The sequence below is a fragment of the Rhea pennata genome, chromosome 10, assembly GCF_028389875.1.
Source record: "Rhea pennata isolate bPtePen1 chromosome 10, bPtePen1.pri, whole genome shotgun sequence".
NCBI classification, from domain to species: domain Eukaryota; kingdom Metazoa; phylum Chordata; class Aves; order Rheiformes; family Rheidae; genus Rhea; species Rhea pennata.
The window spans coordinates 15,171,218-15,196,012 of NC_084672.1; the positions used below are offsets into that span (position 1 = coordinate 15,171,218).

The following is a 24,795-nucleotide window of genomic DNA, read 5'->3' on the forward strand; positions in this document are numbered from 1 at the left end:
GAAAAAAAAGCAATTTTGTCAGTGGTAGATTTATTTCTGCTTTCTGCTCTTTCTGGTCGCAGTTCAGTGCAACCCATAAATAAGTTAGGCTGCTGAAGGAGATTGAATTTTTGAGACTGTAAGAGTAATGGAGGAGCTGAATCTCCCGGGGCTTCAAACACCCACCTCCTCCTGGGCCAGGAGCCCCCGGCCTGCCGCCCGCCAGCGACGCACGCCGCCGTGTTCAACCGCGTTGTGTAGAGAAAGGACAGACCTCGAACGCGTTCGGGGCTCCGTCGCTCTGGTACTACAAAATTCTGAACAGCAAAGTCAGTAAGGTACATAAATTACTATATATGCATACATATATATGTACACACACACACTCTATATATACACACATCAGCATTTTGCGGTAAAGCAGAAGTTTCCACACAACAAGTTTCTCCTGGGACCTGTTTTGCAGTACTCATATCCAGTCAGCTCTATGATTCAGGAGGTTAAGAGCACAGGCAGAACAAAGCTTTTAGGCAGCAGTTTTTACCGCGCGTTTCCTCTGAAGCGTACGGAGGGGATGCCTGCGGCAGCGGCGGCACGAGACTGCGAGGCGCGGGGGCCGCGCGCCCTCCACACACAGCTCGGTGCGGGGGCCGGGGCCTGCAGCGGCGCGAGGCGCGGGGGCCGCGCGCCCTCCACACACAGCTCGGTGCGGGGGCCGGGGCCTGCGGCGGCGCGAGGCGCGGGGGCCGCGCGCCCTCCACACACAGCTCGGTGCGGGGGCCGGGGCCTGCGGCGGTGCGGGGGCCGTGCGCCCTCCACACACAGCTCGGTGCGGGGGCCGGGGCCTGTGGCGGTGCGGGGGCCGTGCGCCCTCCACACACAGCTCGGTGCGGGGGCCGGGGCCTGCGGCGGTGCGGGGGCCGCGCGCCCTCCACACACAGCTCGGTGCGGGGGCCGGGGCCTGTGGCGGTGCGGGGGCCGTGCGCCCTCCACACACAGCTCGGTGCGGGGGCCGGGGCCTGCGGCGGTGCGGGGGCCGCGCGCCCTCCACACACAGCTCGGTGCGGGGGCCGCGCGCCCTCCACACACAGCTCGGTGCGGGGGCCGGGGCCTGCGGCGGTGCGGGGGCCGTGCGCCCTCCACACACAGCTCGGTGCGGGGGCCGGGGCCTGCGGCGGCGCGAGGCGCGGGGGCCGCGCGCCCTCCACAGACAGCTTGGTGCGGGGGCCGGGGCCTGTGGCGGCACGAGGCGCGGGGGCCGCGCGCCCTCCACACACAGCTCGGTGCGGGGGCCGGGGCCTGTGGCGGTGCGGGGGCCGTGCGCCCTCCACACACAGCTCGGTGCGGGGGCCGGGGCCTGCGGCGGTGCGGGGGCCGCGCGCCCTCCACACACAGCTCGGTGCGGGGGCCGCGCGCCCTCCACACACAGCTCGGTGCGGGGGCCGGGGCCTGCGGCAGTGCGGGGGCCGCACACCCTCGACGCGCAGCTGGCAAGCAGGGCAGGCGGCGCAGCGCTTCGGGTCACGGAGCGCGGAGGAGCGAAGCGCGGCCAAAGATCTTCTAAGGCACCTGCGGGGACCCAACGAAGCGCCGGGAGCGACGTGCACGGAGCGGGGAAGAGGCCTGCGGGAAGCCGGGCGAGCTCAGCAGGAGCCCGGCCCCCCGGGGCGCTCGCTGCCCCCTACAAACAGGGCCGCCCGGCAGCCCAAACGTACCGATGGGACAAGGGTGGGGTGTTTTTTGGTTTTTGTTTTTTTAAATAAAAAGTTTGGGGGGGGGGAAATACAATTAAAGTCACTTCACAGATTACCATTTAATGCCACAGTCCTCCTTTTTTGCAAAGTCAGTCTGTGAAAAGCCTAGGTACATCTGCTTTTGCTTGTTGAGAAAAGATGGCAGCGATGAAAACAAAAAAGCATTTCTTAAAACGGAGTAACACATACGTTAAGATCCAGCCCATCAAGCTGTGAAGAGAAAAGCCACCAACGGCATCAAATATAAAGAAGAAAATGTAACTGTTCGTTGCTCCTAGCCAACACCAAGCAAGATGAACTGAATGCTGGAATTAAGCATTACCGGATACTCATAAATAATTGATTTTTCTGATTAAATATTTAATCCAATGGGCGCATCATCTGCCTTCTAACAGATGGTCCTAGTAGCACCTCATGCTCTGCTCCTGCTAGATCTGAACACAAACAGGACCAATAATTTCGACATATGACGTTAGAACAGAGAGATTTAATGAAAGACGTTCATTAAATACCAGCACATATGACGTTAGAACAGAGAGATTTAATGAAAGATGTTCATTAAATACCAGCACATATGACGTTAGAACAGAGAGATTTAATGAAAGACGTTCATTAAATACCAGCACATATGACGTTAGAACAGAGAGATTTAATGAAAGATGTTCATTAAATACCAGCACATATGACGTTAGAACAGAGAGATTTAATGAAAGACGTTCATTAAATACCAGCACATATGACGTTAGAACAGAGATTTAATGAAAGATGCTCATTAAATACCAGCTCTTTGGGACTTGTGGTTGAAGGGGGAACGGCCAGCAGGTCAAGTATCACCAAAAGATGGAGGCTGCCAGCAGCCCAGAGATGCAGGAGATCTCATCGGCTGGGATTCATTCTCTGCTTTGCAGATTTGATTTACTGGTTTGGGAGAAAATTAATGTTTGGCATCCACAGAATATCAAAACTTTAAAACTCAGAACAAAAATTCTGTAATGAGATTTTTGGAAAAGTACTCCACTTTAAGGACTAATGACATCAAGTAACAGGGAAGATGGGTAACACAGAAGCCCACATTTTACAGGCTGAGATACTAAGACAAGAAGAATAAATGGTTTTGCCAAAGCTACTGGTGAGACAGTGGGATACAGAACTAGATCCAAAGCCATATGGCTGCCAGCCTCAAGCCTATTCAAGAGAGGGTGGGGAAGGGTTAAGAAACACTGCTGATCCCTTCCAAAATACCAAGGAAGTTTTAAAAGTAGCGTGCAAAGCACAGACATGGTTAAAACATGAAGTGGGATACTGGTGTGCCTAAAACGCAACACGGAAAAACAGCACACATTTGTATCTGTGTATTTAAGTATTAGCCACATTTGTAATCCATAAGAACAAGACACATTCCATATGCTTTGTGTTCCTAATGAAATTCTATAGATTCAGAACATTCCCAGAACAATTAATTTACTTGTAACATATATGACATTTTGAAACTAATTTTTCTTTCATCTTACGTTCCCTGAGGATGTTGCTGTACTTACAGTTCGAAACCTTGTCATCTTTGGAATCATTTTCATCATCTGCAGTTTAGACCTCAATTATCTTTCACTGGATTCAGCAGTAATACCACACACCACTACCAACAGTCAAAATAAAAGCAAAGCATTGAGGATGAGGGCAGTATGAAGGGAAGTCACCAACAAAACTAACTACCAATACAGTAATGTAACAAGCAGACTGAATGTAATCATCACTAGTGATTGGTGAAGTAAGATACTTTATAAAAAAACGCTATCTCTCAGAAAAGCACCTAGTATTTTCATTTTCTTTCAGAAACCTCCTCCAAAAAAGTTCCATAAAACACTGAGTGCAAGGTGGTGGGTAAGAGACTGTAAATTTAGAGATTCTCCCTCAATTTCTAGACTGACCTCATTGATACTTTCCCACTGTTAATAAACTGGCAGATTAAACACTAGAGTAAAAAATCTTTTGCCTTATTCCCTCCAAACAAGCCTCCAACATCAGTATTTTCAATTATTTAAGTTCCTAGCAAGCAATAAAATGTGTTTTTCAGCTACTCAGCCAACCAAACAATTCATCGAATTTACCTAGTGAAGGCCTGATCCAAACATAAGGGGCTAGTTAGCCAGTATAATCACACATAAAGATGCCAACTAGCCTTCTGTAGGGTGTTTCCTTCACTACGTTCAAGGAATTTGTTGTAGCATCTTACTGAATTTATACTGTTGGCATGTATTTCCTGGTCAATTTATTATATACCTTTGAGATGTTATCTATATTACAGTTTATATGGGAAATACTAATACTATACATACAAAATACGTACAAGATGACATCACCTTATTAGCAAATTTTAAAGTATACAAACTCTTTTGTTTATTCCATGAAGTTATGTTTGAATTAAGCTCTTATATCCCCCAAATGTATCAAAACTTTCTAAATATCTAAACATAATTGGTAAATTAAGAGATAAAAATTTTGAGTACAATGCCCTATTCATGTCACACATTCCCCACTGTCACCTATCTTAAAATGTTCAAATCTAATTCTTTCCCAAGTTATGCAATACACATGTAAGCAGTACACAAGTAATTTTTCCAACTGATTTAGCACATACTCAAGTTTGGAACAGAACTACAAATAATTATTTTTCAGGGTAGTTAGTACTAACAAGAGATAAATGCTATTTTAAAGGCTTTTTAAAGATTTCTCTAATCATACAGTTGTAAATAAACTGTTGATTGTCTGAAAGAGCAGTTTATCTGAATACTGATGACATGAAAAAGATGAATACCAATATGATACGCAATATATTTATACTTTAATATGATTATCTTTGCTATCAAAATAATCCTGTTATGTTACATTATAAACACTCAAAAGTGTGATTTACTGAGCATATGAATCAGCCTGATTACATTTCAGACTTGAGTTTCAGTAGTTTGGGAGGATGTTGATGGTTCCAACTTCAAGCTGTAAGCTATCACTATTCCTGTTATTTTCCAAATGGCAGTATGGCCTGCCTCTATGTTAGCTTTGCCAGACTTAGACATCAATTATAAACTAATCTTTAGACATCAATTACAATCTAATCTTGGGAAATCTAACTCAAACACAGAGGAGAAAAAAAAAACCTACATACAATCTGCATTTATAATATAAGCTGAAAAATATTCCCAAAAAGCAGACAGAAAACAAATCTGCATTGTTCCAACTTGTAAATATTAAGATACCTTTTAAATCTGCTTTTACCACTACAGACAACTATCAGATAAAAATAAGTCCAGGGCCAGTATATTTTATACCTTGATTTTATCAGGGAAAATGAAAATTACACTGTTTTTCTTGATAAAAAAAAGAGTATAAAGTATCACAAACAATATGCTTTATTTTCCAACCTATTGACAAGGTTTTGTTAAATTAGATAACTGTAAGTACTGCCCAAACCATTATCCATAAGAACCACCATTTTACAAGTATTACTTAATTTTTTACGAGGACAAAAACTAGATAACCTGTAAGTGAGCACTATTCAATGAAAAGTATTTTTTCTTCAACTATATAAGCACAGTTCTGAGTGATGCCTGGAGAGACGGTTAGCAACTGCTAACTGTTGAAGAGGCACAAATATAAATGCACAAGCATTTTACGAATCTTCCTCCATAGCCACATCCTCTTGTAGCTTCTGCACCATTTTGTCCTCCAGTTGTTTCGGTTTGCCTTCAAAGCAAAGAAAGGATTAAATTCAAAACATCTCTCTAAGCTCAAATAACTTTTTTCTTTAAATGATTTGTCCCTCTGTTCCAGAAGAAATACTCAACCCGAATATATTGATGAAACAGTAATTTAGAAGTAAACCACTCAAGCTGACCCATTCTTACTATTCTGTTCCATTACCATCTAAAACTACTGAAGAACTGCTGCAACAGTAAAGCTGTTACTGTTTTTATGCAAAAATCTAAAATGCAGTAAATGTTTTTTTCATGTAGTATTATGAACTTTGACACAGCTGGCAAAACTAATCAGAACTTTGCACAGCAATAATAAAAATGCATTATTTTTTAAATATCAGTAGCTTTCACATACTATTTACCTACAAAGATTTAAACCTTCCTGAATGCTGTTGGGTGACAATAATGATAGTTCTTAATAATGCCACAAGAAAACTTGCACAGAACTGATATTTGATCCTGCTCTCTTTCAGGCCAGCTGGAATTGCAAGACTTTGAAAAGGTAGCTATCACTTGGCAAACCTACTACACACTGCTGTGCATCATCCTTTTAATGAACTGAACAAAACAGACAAAAAATGCAGATTAATTCTTTCAAATTTAAGATCTTTTTGATCCTTTCCTGATTTGTATTGCCTCCCATCAAAAAACAAGATTATATCAAAGTTTTAAAATATCCTGACAAAAGTCTGTTTCACACACAATCCTAAGACTGTTGTTAACACAAACACATGAACTGAAAAAATGTAAACAGAACTCTAGTTAATATTCAATAATGTATCACACCAACACCTGCTGAGATAAATTGCTGGTATTTTTTTTAATATACATATAAAACAATAATGAATGGATAAAATCATAGAATAAATAAGGTTGGAAGGGACCTCTGGAGATCATCTAGTCCAACCTCCCTGCTCAGCAGGGTCACCTAGAGCATGGTAGACAGGGTTGCATCCAGGCGGGCCTTGACTATCTCCAGAGAAGGAGACTCCACAACCTCTCCGGGCAGCCTGTGCCAGGGCTCCATCACTCTCACAGGGAAGAAATTCCCCCTCACGGTCAGCGGAACTTCCTGTGCTTCAATTTCTGCCCATTGCTGATAGACTTTTTACTACTTGCCATGTGTCCCATTATTTTTTTAAATAAAGAATCTGTACAATCCACTTTACTAACATCATCTAACACAAACCAGTACTTGTAATAAATCATCTAACACAAACCAGTACTTGTAATAAGGAGTTCAGAAAACATAGGATTTAGAAGGAATTGGTTTCTGCAACTGAAAGCCAATTGAAAAAAATCAGTTCATTGATGAATATACATTCTTATATCTGAACTGGTAAAGATTTTGATGAAAGTTATTAAAACTATCATGATATTAAAAAAGTAGGCCTAACACTGAAAGAAATGGCATTTTCATATAAGCTTCATTACACACACTGAACTACAGAAAAACTCTCAATGTATTATTAACTAACAAGTTCAAAAAGTAGAGTTTAACTACTGTATTTTTTTTTATTAATCAGTGGTTCAGTTTGTTGAGTTTAAATGATTCATTTCAATGGCAAGAGTTAGATAAATGCATTAGTAACAAACATATAGTTCAGAAAAGACCAGGTACTGACTGCAGTTTAAAATAGAGCAGTAAGGAGAAAGAGTCATGCAGGACTAGATAAGTAAAAGGGTGCACTTGATTCAGAATCAGGATATCACCCTTGTTTAATGGCAAGAACTGTTCTCCATATATAATACCCAAATCACTCATAAAAAAAATGCACATTATTGGTCTGTAGAATTAGTCATACAAGAAAATAATATTAAATCATTATAACATTGTATACACAAGTTAATCTAAGCAAACTAGGTAAACTGAGTACTTACCTGCATGTGGAGCACGAAGAAGGTGGATATTCTGTTTGACTTCTTTGATGTCTTCTGCCTTCTGCAACTCTTTGCTCTTCTTTAATCTGAAGCAGGGGTAGGAGAATAAACATGATTAAATTAACTTCAGAGAGGAGTGTGTTTCCTGTTTAGTTAAAGCTATGCCATGTATTAAAGGTATGTAAATGGTAAATAATTGTGACTATAACGAAATAACCATAAAAATATTTGAAAATTGACTCAAGCACATACAGATGCATAACAAGAAAAGAGTCAGAATTATATCAATTCTTAACAGGAATTTGTTTGAATTTTGGACTCTTCAAACTAGAAACATCAAAATATACCTACTAATGTTGAGTGTTCAAAAGCTATTTTTCTCAGTCAGCCAATACAGCATAGGTGTTTGGTCCACTCAACTATTTTACCACACTGCTTGGACTTCTGTGTACGTAGCAAGCAAATAACCATCTTAATGTTCTGTTCATCATATCTTTGGAAAGGTGGAACATCTAACATGGATTTGCAAGAGGTCCCATAATACAAGCTTCCTTACCTGTTCATAATAAATCTAGCCTGGCGTTTCTGCTTGATTTCTTCCACTCTCTTCATTGCATCAACTGAAACAAAGCAAAAGTTGTTTTAAATGTGCTTGCATACATACAGTTAAAAACATCTACTATTTCATAGAGCCCCGTTACAGTATTCCAGAATATGAAACCTCTACATCAGAAACAGCTGTTATACAATGCAAAGGAATGCCTACATACATTTTCTATATCTAAATATCGCAACAAAAGCTGGAGAACCACTTAATTTTTTCAAAGATAATAGTTAAAAAAGAGATTAATGCTGCATCAGCTTTTCTGAAAAAAAATAATTAAGTTAAACTCTGCACCTGCTCAGAAGTCAACACATCCTACATTAAGAATTTTGTCATGTTTCTAGTACTTTCAAAGAACATTCGCTACAGACATCAGTATTCTGAGAAGTCTTCTGAAAAATGTGCATGTAAAAGAAAATTTAACTGCTCACAGTCCATCTTTTGCTTTTGCTAGGATGACTTACCAGTCTTATTCCACAACTCTCTCTGATACTTCACTGGTTCATTTCTACGTTTTTCAAACTCAAATGAATTATCCTATATAAATAAAAAGTAAATACAGATTACATACAGGAGCATACTTAGCTCAATACATAGTTATTGTAGCACTCTATCAGACGTATTTTTTTTCTTTTAGAATCTCAATTCTTGCACTTCAACACCCTTTAGAGACTAGCAAACTATAAGGAAATGTATCAGAACGCTCAACCTCAAAATGCCAGATGCCACAGTGATTTGTCTGAAGAGAGCTATTTACCAAACACTTCCCTGGGCTATTTTCTTTCTAATGAGACAAAAGGAACAGGGAAGTCCCAGTCTGGAGTATGAAATGTCTTGGACTAGACAGGTGGAAGGCAAAATTAACAACATGAAGAACTGGACACATTTACTGCAGGTCAAACAAGTTTTATTCAATAATCCATAATTTTTGAAAGGTTCAAACTGGAACGCCATCTTAATAAAAAATATAAAGTCATCTGAAATACATTTCAGTTGGGTGATGTGGTGTATTTAAGGGTTTGAGAGATTTTTTTTTTTTTTTTGCTATGTATACTTAGTTTTATATGAAGTTTAACTGAAGATCTTTCCCTGACAACAGGATCTCTGTTCTCCAGAGATCTGGAGATCTGGATTCTGCAGAGCTATCGGACCAGCTGACAACCTTCACTTGAGCAAAAGACAATGAAGGAAACAACATATAGTAGCAAATGTCACATACACACTCACAAACCATGGTCCAATACAAGAGAAATGAATACAAGTTCTTGCAATGGGTAGTATCATGCAAAAAACAAAACAAAACAGCACAATAAAAACAACTACAAGCTGTAGGATACACAGTATACTAACATCTGTAAGTTGTTCTTCTCGTTCTTCCTAAAATTCCCTAAAATTAATTTTTAACAAACTGTCACACAGTACTACATCATCAGTCATTGCAGATTTTCTCCTAAACTGAGTCAGCTTTTACCTACTATAATACACAGCATTGTTTTGTATCACACCACAAACACAGCCAAAGGAAATATCATAACAGTAGCAGACACTCAAAGTGCCAGGGTCTTCTAAACTATGTGCATGAATGTATAGATAAACTACTGCTGCCTCACACTGGCCAATGGATCTTTTCAGTTCCAAAGGTGAGGGGACAACTGAATGATTGCACAAAAACACTGGAAGCTGCAATAAAAACAGTGTTTCAGAAATACCTTATGAACAAGTGCCTGTAAGGCCTATGACTTTCCAAATGCTTTTCCTTATTTTTTGATATATATGTGTGTGTGTGTGTGTGTATTTTTTAAAGAAGAACACTGAAATCCAGGAAAACAAGAAAATACATATAAGCTCTATTCAATGTGCTTAACCATTCAAAGCAGTGAGAACTGGCACCTTCTCCAAACTACAGTACTTCTCATTGCTCCAAGACTATTCAGATACCCCCCAAATCTTATTTGTGAAAGAATACCGACTGTACTAAAACAAAGCACTATGCCTATGTACTGTGTTTAATACATAACCTAGATATGTTGGATCTCAAAATAAGAGCATTGTTTAGATGTGCATGAAGTAAAATTAAATTAAGATTTTAAATTCTTTTCAATAATGTAATTCATTAGCCAGAAAGAACTTGAAAGCAAGCAACATAATTACAGAATACAGTGATTAAAGATGGTGTCTAACAATAACATCAAATAAATAAAAAAAAAATCCTTCCTAAGAAGATCCAGACAGTAGCAGATCATTGTATCAAAACTACATACTGAATTGTTAGTATTCTGTCAAAAAAAGATAATTAAATTAGAGTAACTCTTGAACCGTTTAAGGATAGTCCTGCCAAATATACATATTTAGTGTTTTTACCACTGAGGTAACTTCATCCTGAAACTTTTTTTTAACATATTTCTGAAACTTTCTTATTCATGTAGAGACTCCGTCTATACATTCTGTGCTTTAAGGAGATTTTGAAAGGTAACTGTCCTACAAGCTTGTGTGTGGTGTGTTTATGCGTGTGTACGGGTATATATAAATTAATATATAAAATACAGACTTCTGAAAGGTACCCTATACCCCCCATAATCCAGATTAACAGATCTCCTTTCAGCTTCAGTATGGAAGCCAGCAATAGAGTGAACTAAATGAGTAACTTACTCCCAAGAAAAGTCTCACTCTGCCCTCCACAGTCCCTCCTTTCCCCCACTTACTCCATCCCTAGCACTCGTCTAATTAAGTGGTAAAGCATTCAGCTAGCTAACCTAACCTCTGCGCAAGAGGAGTGGGTTTATTTTCTGCCATTTTAGCGAGTTATTGTATACACTGGTTTGTCTTCTTACCACTGTTAATTCTTTGCCAGCTGCTTTCCGGAAGGCTTTGGTCCATCTGATCTTTCTAGGATTTCGCTTCTTTTTAAAGTTTTTGTGGCATTTTGATTTGCAGAATCTAAATATCTTGAGAAAAAAAAAGTTTACAGTCAAATTATGTTATTCCTGCCCATTTCCAAGCAAGTGTGATATCAAACAATGAAGCCTCTCTAACATCAACACTCACTGAAAACAACACAGACCTTTCAAATTTCGTCATTTTAATTTGAGATATAGCTATTAAGCAACTATAAGGGATTTTATTTTTATTTTTTATCATTCTGAAAATGAAACTGCATTTTGGTAACTACAGATGCTTTTATTCTCAGTTCAGCATATAGATTTGTGGGGTTTCAAAAAATTTCTAAGGTTTTATTATAGCTGTACTTACTTGGCTTGAAACCCAAAAGAAACATAGTAATACTCGCTTTCTTTTCTATTACAGATTTCTCATATCTTTAATGTTAAATAAAATAATGATCTCGTCCAGTAAGACTATACTGCTCCAGAATACAAACTGCAAAATATGACACACAAAGAATTATCAAAATTAATTCAAATTAAACTATATTCTTGAAGTCAACAATTCATGAGAGCATAACCCTAACTACCCACTGGGTTCGAAAAAAAGTAGTTTAATAGTCATTTTCCAAGTAAATAAGAAGAAATTAGTCTACAATATAGCTGTCTGTAATATACAGAAGTCCCACTGAAAACACCACTAAATTTCCAGAGCTGAAATATTACTAAAATCTTTCTTTATTGCTTAAGGAGGTCTTTGACTAAGTAAGAACCTAGCAAGGACATTCATGCCACAGAGGGACCTTTGCAAACACTTTATATTTTTGCAAACGCTTTATATTTTGAAAGTCATTCCAACATATTATTTAAAGTTAACATACATAGTTCATTTTCAATACATTAAATCAAACTTCGTATTTTCATAAGAATAATGTTAAATATTTGCTATAATGCTGTAGCATTAATTTTATTCACTGTAATCGCAGAAAAGCAACTAACAGTTAAAGAGAGCTCTTATCAAGCAGGTTCCCAATACTGCTTGATGAACTGTGCAATTACACCAGGCAATAAAGCAAGCAAAGGAAGTTACTACAGAGAAAACATTTCAAAGCAGTCTTTCATTCTGCCCACAGAACGTTAGCTGTTGTGTACCAGTCCTCCTCATTACTGGGAGGAAAATAAACTAAAGTTGTTATGAAGCCTTTAACGCTTATCAAAACATAATACATGGGACAGCACAAGACTGTGACTATGACAGGATCACAAGAATTAATCCATAACAAAGTTTTTTTCCCATTATATAATTTCTAAATATTTTAGTCATGAAGAACTGATCAGCCAGTTTATTTCCCTGTTCTATATCTGGATCTCACTCTGGCATTTGCAGCTTAAACTATCTTTCTCCAGACGCGACTACTGAAAAAAATGTTGAATTTCAATTTCATAACTATGTTATTCTAGACTCAGTTTAGGCATCTGCCACTGCTACCCATGGAAGTGTCATACGTTTATCCAGGGTAAGTTTTCAGGTGCACTAATGATACATTTAAAAAAATTGTCACTGTCTGTACTTGGCATTTTACATAAACTAATATTTGGATTATGTGACAAACAGCTGAGCTAAAGAACAACCTTCTGTCTTGACTCTCCCACATCCAACCAGCATTTTCCATTCAAAAGAAATACATCACTTTAGTGAGGTAAAACAGCAGAAAGACACCAACAGGAAGGAGGGAAGAAATGTTCATATCCCTGTCTACAGTTCTTAATTCCCCCTTAATTTGTACATCACTTTGAAAATCTTTAGCTAATGTTCAAAGCAGAGCTGAAACTTTACTAAAAAAAAAGCCAGCATTCCTTACCCACGAGTTTTCAAAAATTCCTTCCTCAGCCATCCCATACTTCCCTTCCCACCTAATAATCGCTTTTAAAGAAAGTGCCCACAGAAGAGTACAAAATCTTTAGCTGATGTAACTATCTTCAAAAACGTATTTTTCCCATTTTCACCATGTTTTTCCCCCGCTTTCCTCAGCCAGATCTACCACTACCCTTTGCTCTTTCACAGATCACCTGTTCACATCTAACCTTCTCCTTTGCTAATTTTTTTTTTTTTCTGTATTTAAAACCCTATGGCCATTTTCCGGCGAACAGAACTACTCAAGCTACGACGGAGGCGAGCGGCAGCGCCGAGCCCGCCCGCCACGGGAAGCCGCCGGGCAGGCTCAGTGCGCTCGGGCTGCCGCAGGCGCCGGGGCAGCGGCGGGCGGGCAGCACCGGAGCCCCGGGACACCCGCGCCGCGCCGCGCCGCCCGCTCAGGGCGGGCTCAGCTCCGCGCCTGCTCAGGCAGCTCCGTGCCGCCGGGGCCGCGGCCCGGGCCGGGCCCGGGCGGCGGCGCCCCGCACCTTGCAGTCGTTGCGCACGAACATGACGCCGTGGCCCGGGTAGATGGGCCCCGAGCAGAAGTAGCACTTCTCGATCCGCATCGCGCCGCGCCGCCGCGCCTCGCCGCGCCGCCGGAAGTCCGCGCCGCGCCGCCGGAAGCGGCCGGGCCCGCCTGACCGGAAGCGACGGGGCGCGGCGCGGGCCAGCCGCCGTCGTGCGCCGTGCGCCGTGACGCCGGCGGTGGGGGGGCGGGTGCCGCTCCCGCGGGCGCCGGCGTGGCCCGCAGCGAGCTGCCGGCCGGTTCCCGCCACACGGACGTCGCGCAGGCGGCACCGCGGCCCGCCGAGAACCTGCGCTGGGTTTCAGGCAGCAGGGAGGAGAGCGAACCCCGCTCCCGGGCAAGACGGGATGATCAGAAAAGATCAGTTCGTTAGAACGTGCCTGGAAATCCAGGGTTTTCCTTAGAGAAAATACGTGACTGAAGGCCTTTGTGATTGTGAAAATACAAAAAATGCTTTTTTGTATTGAAAAAATTTGTATTTGAAAAAATACAAAAAAAAATCAAACTTAATAGCGTTGAAATACCTTGTGAGTTACCTGAGGCAGAGTAAGCTTTTTCTAATTGGTCTTTATTTCTTTGGCAGGCTTTAAACATCTCAAAACGTAGAGCGGTCCATGAGGCTTCCTATATATCTTAGCAAAATCTCATGAGAAAGACAACAGATGGATCATATATAAAATACGAAGGAGATCATTGCTCCAAAATGAGAAACTGGGCCACCACGCCTCCACGTGAACAGCAGCGAGAGGAGCTCTGTACTGGTGGGCACTCACTGCTCTGCTTTCCTTAAAGCTGTAAGAGAGCTCCAGTCATTGACGTATTGGAGCAGTAATTTCTAAATCACTATACGAACAGGGTGAGGCGGGGGAAGTAGAAGAGAAAGTAGTAGTATGTCAAGAAACACAAGCATTTACCCACAGGATATAAACATCAAATCACTTCTTGCTCCATTTCCACATTTGTAAGATCTATACTTTCTACAGGACAATTAGTTTTTTAAAGCAGAATTTGAAGTACTGTCTAAACCTGATGGCTCTGCCTCGATTACTCTAAGGAACCCTTTGCTCCCACTGCTTCCCCTTCTACCATGTTCCCTGTTTCTTGTGAAAGAACCTAAGTGCTGGGTGCCCTGCACCTTCCTAGACTGTTTGGGCCTGGATTGGGATCTTATCTTCTCTCTGTTCCTTCTTTGATCCTAGGTTGCTATCCTAGGCTTCAAGTGTGAAGTCTTCCTCAGGATATGAGGCTCCAACACCATGACTGCTGTTTCTCTGTTTAGAAGGACCTAACCATCAGAATCTCTGGGGGGAAATCCCTGTGCTAAATAGCACATGCCTTTAGGGTTGTTTTGTTTTGTTTGGTTCCTCAAACAGCAGAAAAGGGGGTTGTATCACAAAAGAGGGAAGGAAGAAAACAAAAATTGTTTTAGTAGGGCAGATTCACCAACCTCACCAGGCCTCAGCCACATCCTACAGCAGGAGCCCCCGCTAGAGCGCATGACCGGTGATGAGCAATCACACGAGCCCCTAGGAACAGTCTCAGCTGACTCAGCGAGACAGCACTGCACAGGATGTTAGTCTCATGCTGCATGCCGGAGGGAAGGCTCTGTAGCTGTGACAGAACATGGCAACCCAGCTGATAAGAGGAAATAGTAGAGACACATAAACAAGACAATATTAGGAGGGAAGCTATGAAGACACTGAGTTTACAACTAAAGGCAAAACCACAAGACAGTAAACAAGTTCACTTAGGTCTAGGGCAGCTGTGCTTTGGCATATGCAATTACAAGCCTTCTCCTTCACTCTGATTAGTTTGAGTTTCCTGCCCATATGACTTTTTTCCCATGGGCTTATTTATTTCACTACAAACAGCTTGCTCCTGGCACAATACTGAGAGATCTTTGGTGGCTTCTATGATTTAAGCAGTGCAGATTACAGACTACACCACCAACGCCTCCAAAACACAGATAGGATAGGAAGGCAAGCATTTCTGATTAGATGTTTTTTCTCAATACAATTTTCATGCCAAGGTACTAATCTCCTCCAAATATATACCCAAGACAAAGTCATTATGTTGAGGGTTTAAAGTACTCTCTCCTGAGTTTAAGACAATATAGATTGAAGATTGCTGGAGTCAAAATCTAGATTAATTATCAAAAAAGTGTATTTGACTTTACTCCCTTAGCAGTTATTTTGCACAGACTGAATTAGGTTTCCAGCTGGAAAACAGCCTTCCTAGAAGAGAAGGTTTTGCAGCAAAACGAGTGGTTCATTTGTTTGGTTTTTAACACAGATTATTATGGCAAGTATTGTTTCACAAGATGTGTCAACACAATTAACTCAATCAAACTTGTAACAAAGCTCTGATCTGCAAATACTTAAGTACTTTTCTAGGTTTCCCAATAGGAAGGGTGCCAGCAACTCTCACATACAGATGTGCATTACAGATTTGGGTTTGTAAAGTATAGAATCATGTAGGTTGGAAGGGACTTCTGGAGGCTATCTAGACCAACCTTCTGCTTAAAGCAGGACAAATTATATAAGGTTGCTCAGGAGCTCTGCTCTGGCCAGTCGACTTTTTGGTATCCATATCAATTCCACAGCCTCTCTGGGCTCCTGTTCCAATGTCTGATCACTTGCATGGTGAAGAATTTTTTGTAATATCTAATCAGCCATTCCCCATGTGACAACTTTTGTCTGTTGCCTCTTATCCTATCACTGTGCACCTCTGAGAACAGCCTGGCTCCATCTTCAGTATCCCCTCCCACCGTACAGTAAGGACAGCAGTAAGAGTTCTGCTCAGCCTTCTCTTCCAAAGGCTGAGCAAAGCCCATGTATTCCAGCCTGCGGTGGCCTCTGCTGGACTCACTCTAGTATGTCAACATCTTGCTCGTACTGGGGTGGCCAGAACAGGACACTGTTCCAGAAGCCACAGGGGCACACTTTTGGCTCCCGGTCAACTTGCTGTTGATGGCTTTTTGCTATTGTTTGTTACAGTTGATGGCAGTGGCTTTTTCAAAAAAATTGCTTTCCAGCCAGTCAGCACCCAGCCAGTACTCCTGCGTGGAGTTATTCCACTCCAGACACAGGACTTTGCATTTGCCCCTCTTAAATGTCATGAGGTACAGGTTAGCGCCTTTCTCCAGCATATCATGGAACCTCTGAAAGCAGCTCTGCCCTCCAGCATATCATATCATACATCTGGGCATCTACATGGCTCTTCACAAAAGCAGCTGGGCTGAAAAATAAAATCTCTATCACTTCTAAAAGGTGAGAAGCCTTACAAAATGCATTGCCTAATTCCAATTACTCTGTACAGGCTATGTGCTCACATTAGCAGCTTTCTGAACATCCTATGAATGCAGAAGTGTTATAACTCCCCACACCTGGCAAAAGATATCAGAATTACATGCCACCTCTGTTATTCCCATGAAGTTCATTCATTCAAGAAAAAACAAGTTTGAGATGCTGCTTAAGTCTTGAAAAGCAGGTTGGAAATGCTAACTGAGAAGACTGCTAAGGAGCAGCCATTTTAGAACTTTACTACATTTGAGGATAGAATTAGTCCGGAAACACCAATACACTAAGCAAAAGCCAGGATTATATGGGGTGGATGAGAGAAGTACACTTTTGGTAATGGGACAGGAGGCACCTTCAAGTATGTTGTCCAGCATGGAGCATTCCTATGGAGGAAGAATCTTGAGCCTCATTTTGTTTTCCATCTGTTTGGTATTTGTCTGTGCTCACTGGAGTCACTACTATACTTCAAATCTTGATCTTCTATGAGTTGGGCTTCTTCCACTATCACTCAAGATGCACTGGCCCCCACCAGACTGGTTCAGTCAGTGCCAGAGAGGAATATCAAGGAATACTCATGCCACAGAAGAAAACTTACAAGTATTTGAACTAAAAAAGCCATAAGGCATAGAGACAGCGCGTTTACACAGGTTAACACTGAACTGAGACAAAGCAAAATGCTAAAATTCAGTTCAACAAATGCGGACAAAGTTGAGGTCAGGAATATTCAACTATTTTATACTGGCAAGAAATCCTGGGACAAAGAATCTTAATGTAAATGCTTTCCAAAACTTTCCGCTCCATTACAGAACTTAACAGTTTCATCTGATACAGGATGGAAATTTTTCTTGAAATGAAGTTTCTCATCACATGAAAACTCTGATTTTTTTTTAATCAGTGCTAGACTAGTAAGGATACTGTAATTCACAGTCAGTAAACATTTACCATGATTTCTCATGAAAGCTAAAAAGGAAGCGAAGTTTTATCACAAAATAATTGGAACAGACTAAAGTACACCACAAAATTTATGGTTTTGCATCAAAGCAATTTTATGTAGACTCTCTTTATGTAGTAAATAGTTACATACAATATGCAGGACAAAAATATGACAGTTTCAGTATTTAATATCCATTTTAAATGTAGGTACCCAAAAGGAAATATTTTTTACACCTTTTCAGTAGTCACTTAGCTCAGTAGCTGGCTGCAATAATCCATACTGTTGTCAGGAACTGGATGGAGCTGTAAACACAAGAACTCCTGTTAAAGTTCATGTATGACAAAGTTCCACTACAACTCTCTGAAAAGCAGAGAGTTACTTTAAAAGAAATTCAGACACTGAAGTACATTGAAATGTGTTGTGTCCTACAGTAGAGTTTAATACTCCGCTGGTCAGAAACATGATGGTAAATTCAAAAGGCACTCTGAGTTAAACTACAGTAATTCCAGTCCACAAGCATTTTAGATTCTTGGTATTGTATAGTAGAAAAATTATATTTATTCAATATAAACTGCTTTAACCTCTGTTCTAGCAATCAAATTATATTGCACTTTCAAATATTCTGTGCATGTTCTGATAAAAAAATCTAATATTTACATGTTGCATTTGTTAAAGAAAAATACATTACTTTTAAAATATTTTAAGTGCCAAGTTTTAACGCTTATTTTTGTATTTCTAATACAACCAGAGGCTACATCAAAAATACAATTTCATAATTAGCTCCTATTCTAATTTACATTTTTGGTCCTTCGAAAAAAAATTGTTATGTTGCAATTTGTGTTGACAACTGATGTCAATGTTTGCCTGAACTCACAGTTGCCAAACAGACAGAATATTTAAATAAATAAATATATAATTTCTAAAGAAGTAATAGCTTTGGAGTTTTGTAAACAAACAGTCATGGAAAGTCTGTAAAAAGACTCAGTTTGGCATGTTATGATTTTAATTGGCAATACTTTAGACTCTGCCAGGGTATAAACAGTTTGGTAGGCACATCTCAAATCAGTCTGGAAAAAAAATACTGATTGTTCTTTATGTTGTCATAAGAATAAATAAAAATGATCAAGGAGTAACATCAACCACTGAAACCAAAAGACATTCACGTGATCTAAAAGAAAAAGAAAAGGGGAGCAGGGGGAAAGTAACTATTAATTTTTAAACATAATCTAAAGGAAATGAACAAGTCATATATAATAACCAAGATTTACAGGACACAAAGGTTGGCAGGTGAAAATGAGCACTATGAATTTATAGAAATACTGACTTAGAACTGGTTTCTTAGACAGCTATGTCTCACAGAAGACAATCGTTATTCATTTCTCAATCCAAATTTGAAGAAACATTCCAAATCTATGTTTGGCAAAGCAAAATCAGCACAAAGCACTAGCTCTGATGAAATCTTGTAGGTTGCCCTACATTCCTGTTAGAACACAAGTGGTAATACAAAAGAAACATAACAACAGATGTACACTTATGCCATTTACATAATAAATATACGTATATGCATATTCTGGAAATTCAAACGGTGCCAAGAGGTCTCATACATATGTTGGATATATTTTAAATAGTACAGTTGTAGTTTAAATGTTCAATTTCATGACATACCCAAACTGCTTTAAGTGTGTACCTGCTGTGCTTCTCTAGACATTTTTTTTATTCCATACAGAACAGTGCTCTTTTAGCTTTCATCACTAGAAATGATACTTTGCAAGAGCAAAGAAGAACTATTTGCATTCTTTTGCAGAAAAAGCAGGATTGCTCTTTACTACTGTTGTTCATTGATGAAATGGTGAAACGTTTCTGTTCAAATAGAATTATGAACTGTTCTTTTCAAAATCAAGAAGCCTGTCAGAAAACTTACTGTTACTAGAGACTAAGAAGAACAGTCACAATATCTATTCTAAATGCTTAGTCTGTGTATTCAGTGGAGCTTTCAAATAGCAACTGAGAGTCCAGTTCAGATGCCAACTCTTTCCTCTTGCCCATACAGAGAAATTTTTCTAAGTTTGGTGATGAAAACTCCCCTCCTCCTCTTCCCTCTAAAGAAGAGAATTCAGGGAGCATCCAGTGTTACACCAAATTGATAAACCTCTACCTTATCCACTAATAAACTGCATACCTTCCAAGCAATGGTCAATGTTATTCAAAAGGAAACACCAAGAATTGTTATAGCTTCATAATGTAACTATATGATACTATTGGTCCATAGGTTAAACAGTTAAGCTGCAACTGTACTATACCTTAGCATACACATTAAATTCAACTGTTGTAACTGAGTTAGCAGCCACATTTGCCTTTTTCTTGCTCCTCGTTCAGTTGTTCCGTAGAGCTGTGCCCATTGGAGCGTACTACCCCTTCTGGGATCCAGGATTTATCCACACACCGTTCCATGCGCTTCATGATGAGGTCAAGCAGAGTATCAATGGCTTTGCTTACATTACTCCCATTAGCTGCACTGGTTTCAAAATACGGTATTCTGCAGAAAGTTTTTTTTAAAAAACAAGTTTAAATCATACAGCTTATATTCACAGGAACAAAACCAGTAAATGATTACTGCCACACGCTTAGAAAACACACAAAGGCTGTTACTGACACTCCAGAGGAGAAAGGGACTGAGTGCTCAGTGGTCTGAAATACAAACAAAATAGCTCACACTGTAGATGGAGCAGAAGGATAAGCATGAGTTTACACTGTGGAATACACATTTTACATAGAACCAGTAGGTACGAATTCCAAAAGTTATGCTTCTGAAGTCTGTTCTTCCAGTTCTGCTCACCCACAAGAGATTCAATTACTTTACATGGTCTTGTCTGCATATCCGTGTTGTGCTTACCCATCTCCACATCAGCTACAGCACCATCACAAGACAGGAGAGCTCGTATGCACGTTCCCCTTCAGGCAAGGCAGCAAAGGCCCCAGATGTGGTGCTCTTGTCATCATTACAAAAGGTGTCACTGAACTGGGGCAGCACTTGTTTTAAAACACATGTCAACAGCCCCAAGTTAGGGATAAGATATTCTTCCTTCTATGGAATTCACCAACCCTTCCTCCCCTAGTGAGCACTCCAATTCTCACCCCCATCTATACCAAATAACTGCAGACAAACATGAAAAAATATATGAGTAACCTGCCAGGCATGCTGACCTGGGAGGCAGATTTTGGGAGAAGCTAGGCATCTATGTTAAAATGGAGAATGCACACAAGATATTTTCTCTTCTTTTTTCATTGCTCTGGATGCCACATCCCTATCAAGATAGCAAAGTAGCAGATATGACTGGCAATACAGATAACGGAGAAAACAAAATAGAACCAGGGAAACGGAGAAAAGATAGGAGAGTTCAGACTGTCAGGGTGAACAGACACAGAAAAAAGAACAAGAAGAGTAAGCACAAGCATTATCAAGATAAAAGGAGGAGATGAACAAAGCTAGTACAAACGAAAAGAAGCTTAAGGAAAGGGAAGACTGAGTAAAGGAAGATGATTATTATCATAAGGATGACCGAAAATACAAGTCAGAAGGGGACAAGGGGGAAGAAAAAAAGTAGGATACAGAAATAGGAAGATGAGCATAATTATCTCCAGTGGATACTTATGCACTTAAAGAGGTTGATGAGAAGGGGTAAGAGTATCAAAACAGATGGGAAGAGAGTGACAAGCAAGTAAAAAGCCTAGTGGATGTTGACATTCACCGGTTTGAAATTAGTCACTGCTTTGAGGGAGGATGACTAGAGATGTAAGAAGAGAACCTGAAGCAGTAAGAGGCAGTAGATGAATGCTGAATATTCTTTCCTTTATTTTTTGAAGCATAAGGTTGGAAAAGTTAACTTTGGTGTTAAAGAGAAGAGAAGGAAGAGGAAGTAAGGGGAGGAAGATACCGGGGGTTTCTATCTGTACACTAATGCCAGGACAAACAAATGTAACCAACACCAGGAGCAATGGATAATAAATAACAGTTCCTTTTGAGGAGAAAGGGCTGCAGAGAGTGCCATGCCCCAAAGGACACCATTAGGTTAACTAAATTTAATTCTAACTCCTGCCAAACAATAAGTCTGACTGTGGCAGAACAGTGAAAGGGCAGATGCCTGCTAGAGCACTTTAGACTGTACCCTAAATCAGTAGAGGACCCTCATTTTAAAGGATTTTTACAGAGAGAGAAATGTATTATTTAAGGATCCCTACAGTCATATCCTTTTAATATTAAGTTATGGCCCATGTTGTACCAGACCCGACTGGAGTATTTTCAAGCGAATGCCTGCGTGCTTTCCCCCCAGCGTGCGCCCTCGTACTCGGGAACTGCTCCCAGCACGCGACTCCCAAATTCGCCTGCAAACTCTCGTTTTCTAGAAGGCTGCAGCAAGCACTTGACACAGCTCAGGCGGGGTGTGGGGACACCACTTCCTGCCATGCAGACTGCGATCCTCCCGGCCACCGCGTCTTGCTTCAACCGCTTCCATTCGTTTCAACTGCAAACTCTATTTAAAAGGTTTATCCTGTGTTTGCACAATGCTGCTCAGCCCACCTGGGTCCTGCCGGACAACAAGAGTTTCTGAGCACCTTGGCACCGAACACACGTTACCAGTCGTCTTTGCTGTGGAGGGTCAGGGTGCTTTGAGAGGTGGTCTGAGGGCTTTGACCCTGGGTGCTCAGTGCTCCCCACAGCGTGGTGCTAGGGCGGCCGCCTCAGTGCTGTTCCCCAAGAGGCTGAAATAATCCCTTCAAAATTTGAAGTATTTCTTGTTTCTCTCTAATTTGCAAGATCCAGTGAATGGTCAGAAATACTATAATCCTGTCTCAGTATCTAAGTCTTCTATGAACATTTTCAAAATACAACACTGACTCGTACAAGGCCTTTCCCTAGAAAGGATATTCAGGATCACCCACTTCTGTCATGAGCAGACTCTTGGCTGTAGCAGGATTTATCTTGCTTCCTCCCAGCTGCATTTGGGAAAGTCTAGCAGCTATCCTGTCTCATTTCCACAGGGCAGAGAGCGCTGCAACTGCCTGCAGATCAGATGTGACCTGTAACTTTGACTTTTCATTCCCTATTCCTAAATTAAGTTGGCATTTTCAGCCACTGTGATAAACATTTCAGAAATTGTTTTGCAGAAGATGAAGTGACATGCAGAAAGATCTCCTTCAAATCTTTTAAGAAATTGAAACATGCCATCTGTTGCTGTTCACTCCCAGAAGTTTTTGCTCCTCATAAGCAGCCAGTTAAAATGCCCCATGCACTTGCTGTTAGCTGTGAGATACAGAATTCAAACAAACACGTCGGTAGGACGACGAAAAAGGAAGCAGGTAATATTGCACTAAACCCAATCGTCTCTAATGCACAGTCAGCTTCAGATTTGCCTCCTTCCAATGATTCTTCAAGGTCAAGGAAAGCTAATTTTTGACTACATCTGTGATAGCAAATAACATGGCATAACAGGACCAGGCCTGCAAAACAAGCCAATTAGGGCTGAGGACCTGAAGTTCACACTAGAGGCGTTTTGCAGGTCTTCGGACCAGCGCTATTTCGACCCCCTGGACTGAATGCACATTAGCAGCTGGAATACATCTTCTGGTTTAGTTTTTAATTGAAAAGAAATCCAGTTCACATGCTACAAGGCTACTCCACAATGTGAATCAAATCACTGTAAATGGCTCAGAAGACTTGCTTCAAAAATACACATCTGATCTTCACTAGAATGCAAATATAGTCCAGAGATGAGACTCATGGAATAGTTATCAGGGTAGAAGAGTCCTATGGAATTTACTATTGGAAGAATCCCATCAGAAGAAAGCTTTGCCACTATTCCTTTAGGGACACATGATCCGTGCCAGCAGAGATGGGGAAAGGCAAGGCTGCTGTCGCCTTCAGCTGGCCTAAGTGGTTTTGGGGACTCTCAGGGAAAAGATTAAGAGAGCAATTAGATGTCTTCAAGAAAATATGGCTGAGAATGAGTACCTTTTGAGGACAGCCATTAAGAACTCAGGTAGGGCACAGGCCCAGCAAAATTCCTTGAACAGTTGAAGGCAATTTGAACAGCCGTGAAGAAAGGGTGAGGAGGGGAAAGGGTAGCACAGCACCCCACAGACAGCTTGGGGAGAGACATGGGGAACTGTGGTCTGGACCAGAATCACTCTTTTGTAAGAACGCAGCACTCTATAAAATAAACTCTTTGGATGCCTGCAAGTGGTCCAGAGGCTCTCAGAGAAACTGAGGCAGCATGTTTCAACAGCTGTGCCAGTGACAGCAGCTGCCCTACAACAAACTTTTGAGATAAAACTCAAACTATAAATTAGGGTATCATTGCTTAGTATTATTCTTGTTTTCTTCAAAAATCTGAGAAAAATGGGTTCTCTGTGCCCTGCAGAAAGCCTTAGCACAGGCAAGAGGAAGTTAGATCATTGTTATTAATCTGCCTTCCCAGCTAAATTCCACCTCTTTTCCAGAACATTTGTGAAATGATTTATTTTGTTTCCTACCAAGGAAAGATTACTTGATCTCCCATGTGAGATTTCTACAAAATTAAGTATGTATTTTTAGGCAAAGCAGAAAACATTGACCTCTGACAGCAACAAGATATTATACAGGACAGTTAAGTGTTCTAAAATGCTTATTCTCACAATAACCTGCCAGTATACAGAAGTGGCACAGAGAGCGTATTTCATTTTGCTTTAAACAGAACAATAACTGGAAGGAAGTTACTTACCCATATTTTTCTGCAAGTTCCTTTGCCTCTTCTTCTTTCACCATTCTTTGGTCTTCCAGATCACTCTTGTTTCCACATAATACAATGTCAGGGTTTTCACAATATGCATGCATTTGTAGCTGACCTAACAGCAACAACAAAAATTAGGCTCACTTGAGTGCTGTTCTCACCAAGAATTTTAGTACCTTTAAGGAGACACAAGAACTTCAGGAAGATGACTCTCAAAAAGAAAGAAAACTCCTGTTCTCTAGGTATTTGCTGTTACCTAGCAGGATTTCTCCTGCTGCGCAGAGAAACCAGAGAGCAGGTGGACATGCACTATCACGCACCCAGTGAACAAACTGGAGAGCAGAAGCCTGGTAACATTAGCACAGAAGCTCCGTATTTGTAGCTTGAGGAGTTCTGCTCACCAAGCGTCTTCAGTGAGCTGCTAGGAAGGGAGAAAGAATACTTTCCATCTCTTGATTTTTTTTCCTGGGTTTGGAAACTGCTTCCCCTAGACACACTAGCCTAG

At 40.9% G+C, this 24,795-nt stretch overlaps 2 protein-coding genes across 10 annotated transcripts in view; both read right to left on the minus strand.

The window, feature by feature from the left end:
• Positions 1-3,982: 3,982 nt before the first annotated feature.
• Positions 3,983-13,386, minus strand: RSL24D1 (ribosomal L24 domain containing 1). Its single transcript, XM_062583542.1, has 6 exons — positions 13,250-13,386; positions 10,799-10,912; positions 8,432-8,504; positions 7,920-7,983; positions 7,364-7,449; positions 3,983-5,471 (listed from the first exon to the last, which is right to left on the minus strand). The coding sequence occupies exons 1-6, from the start codon at positions 13,328-13,330 to the stop codon at positions 5,398-5,400; spliced, it is 492 nt and encodes a 163-aa protein (XP_062439526.1). The 5' UTR covers positions 13,331-13,386; the 3' UTR covers positions 3,983-5,397.
• Positions 13,387-17,610: 4,224 nt separating this feature from the next.
• The window catches only part of RAB27A (RAB27A, member RAS oncogene family), a 39,133-nt gene continuing 31,948 nt past the window's right edge, over positions 17,611-24,795 (minus strand). For 8 of the 9 annotated variants that reach the window (XM_062583962.1, XM_062583960.1, XM_062583961.1 and 5 more), the window contains 2 exons: positions 24,282-24,405; positions 17,611-20,059 (listed from right to left, as the gene is read on the minus strand). In XM_062583962.1, the coding sequence (XP_062439946.1) occupies positions 19,861-20,059; positions 24,282-24,405 (323 nt within the window). In that variant the 3' untranslated portion in view covers positions 17,611-19,860. The remainder of the gene's footprint in view (positions 20,060-24,281; positions 24,406-24,795) is intronic. The other variant, XM_062583966.1, reaches the window with a different exon arrangement.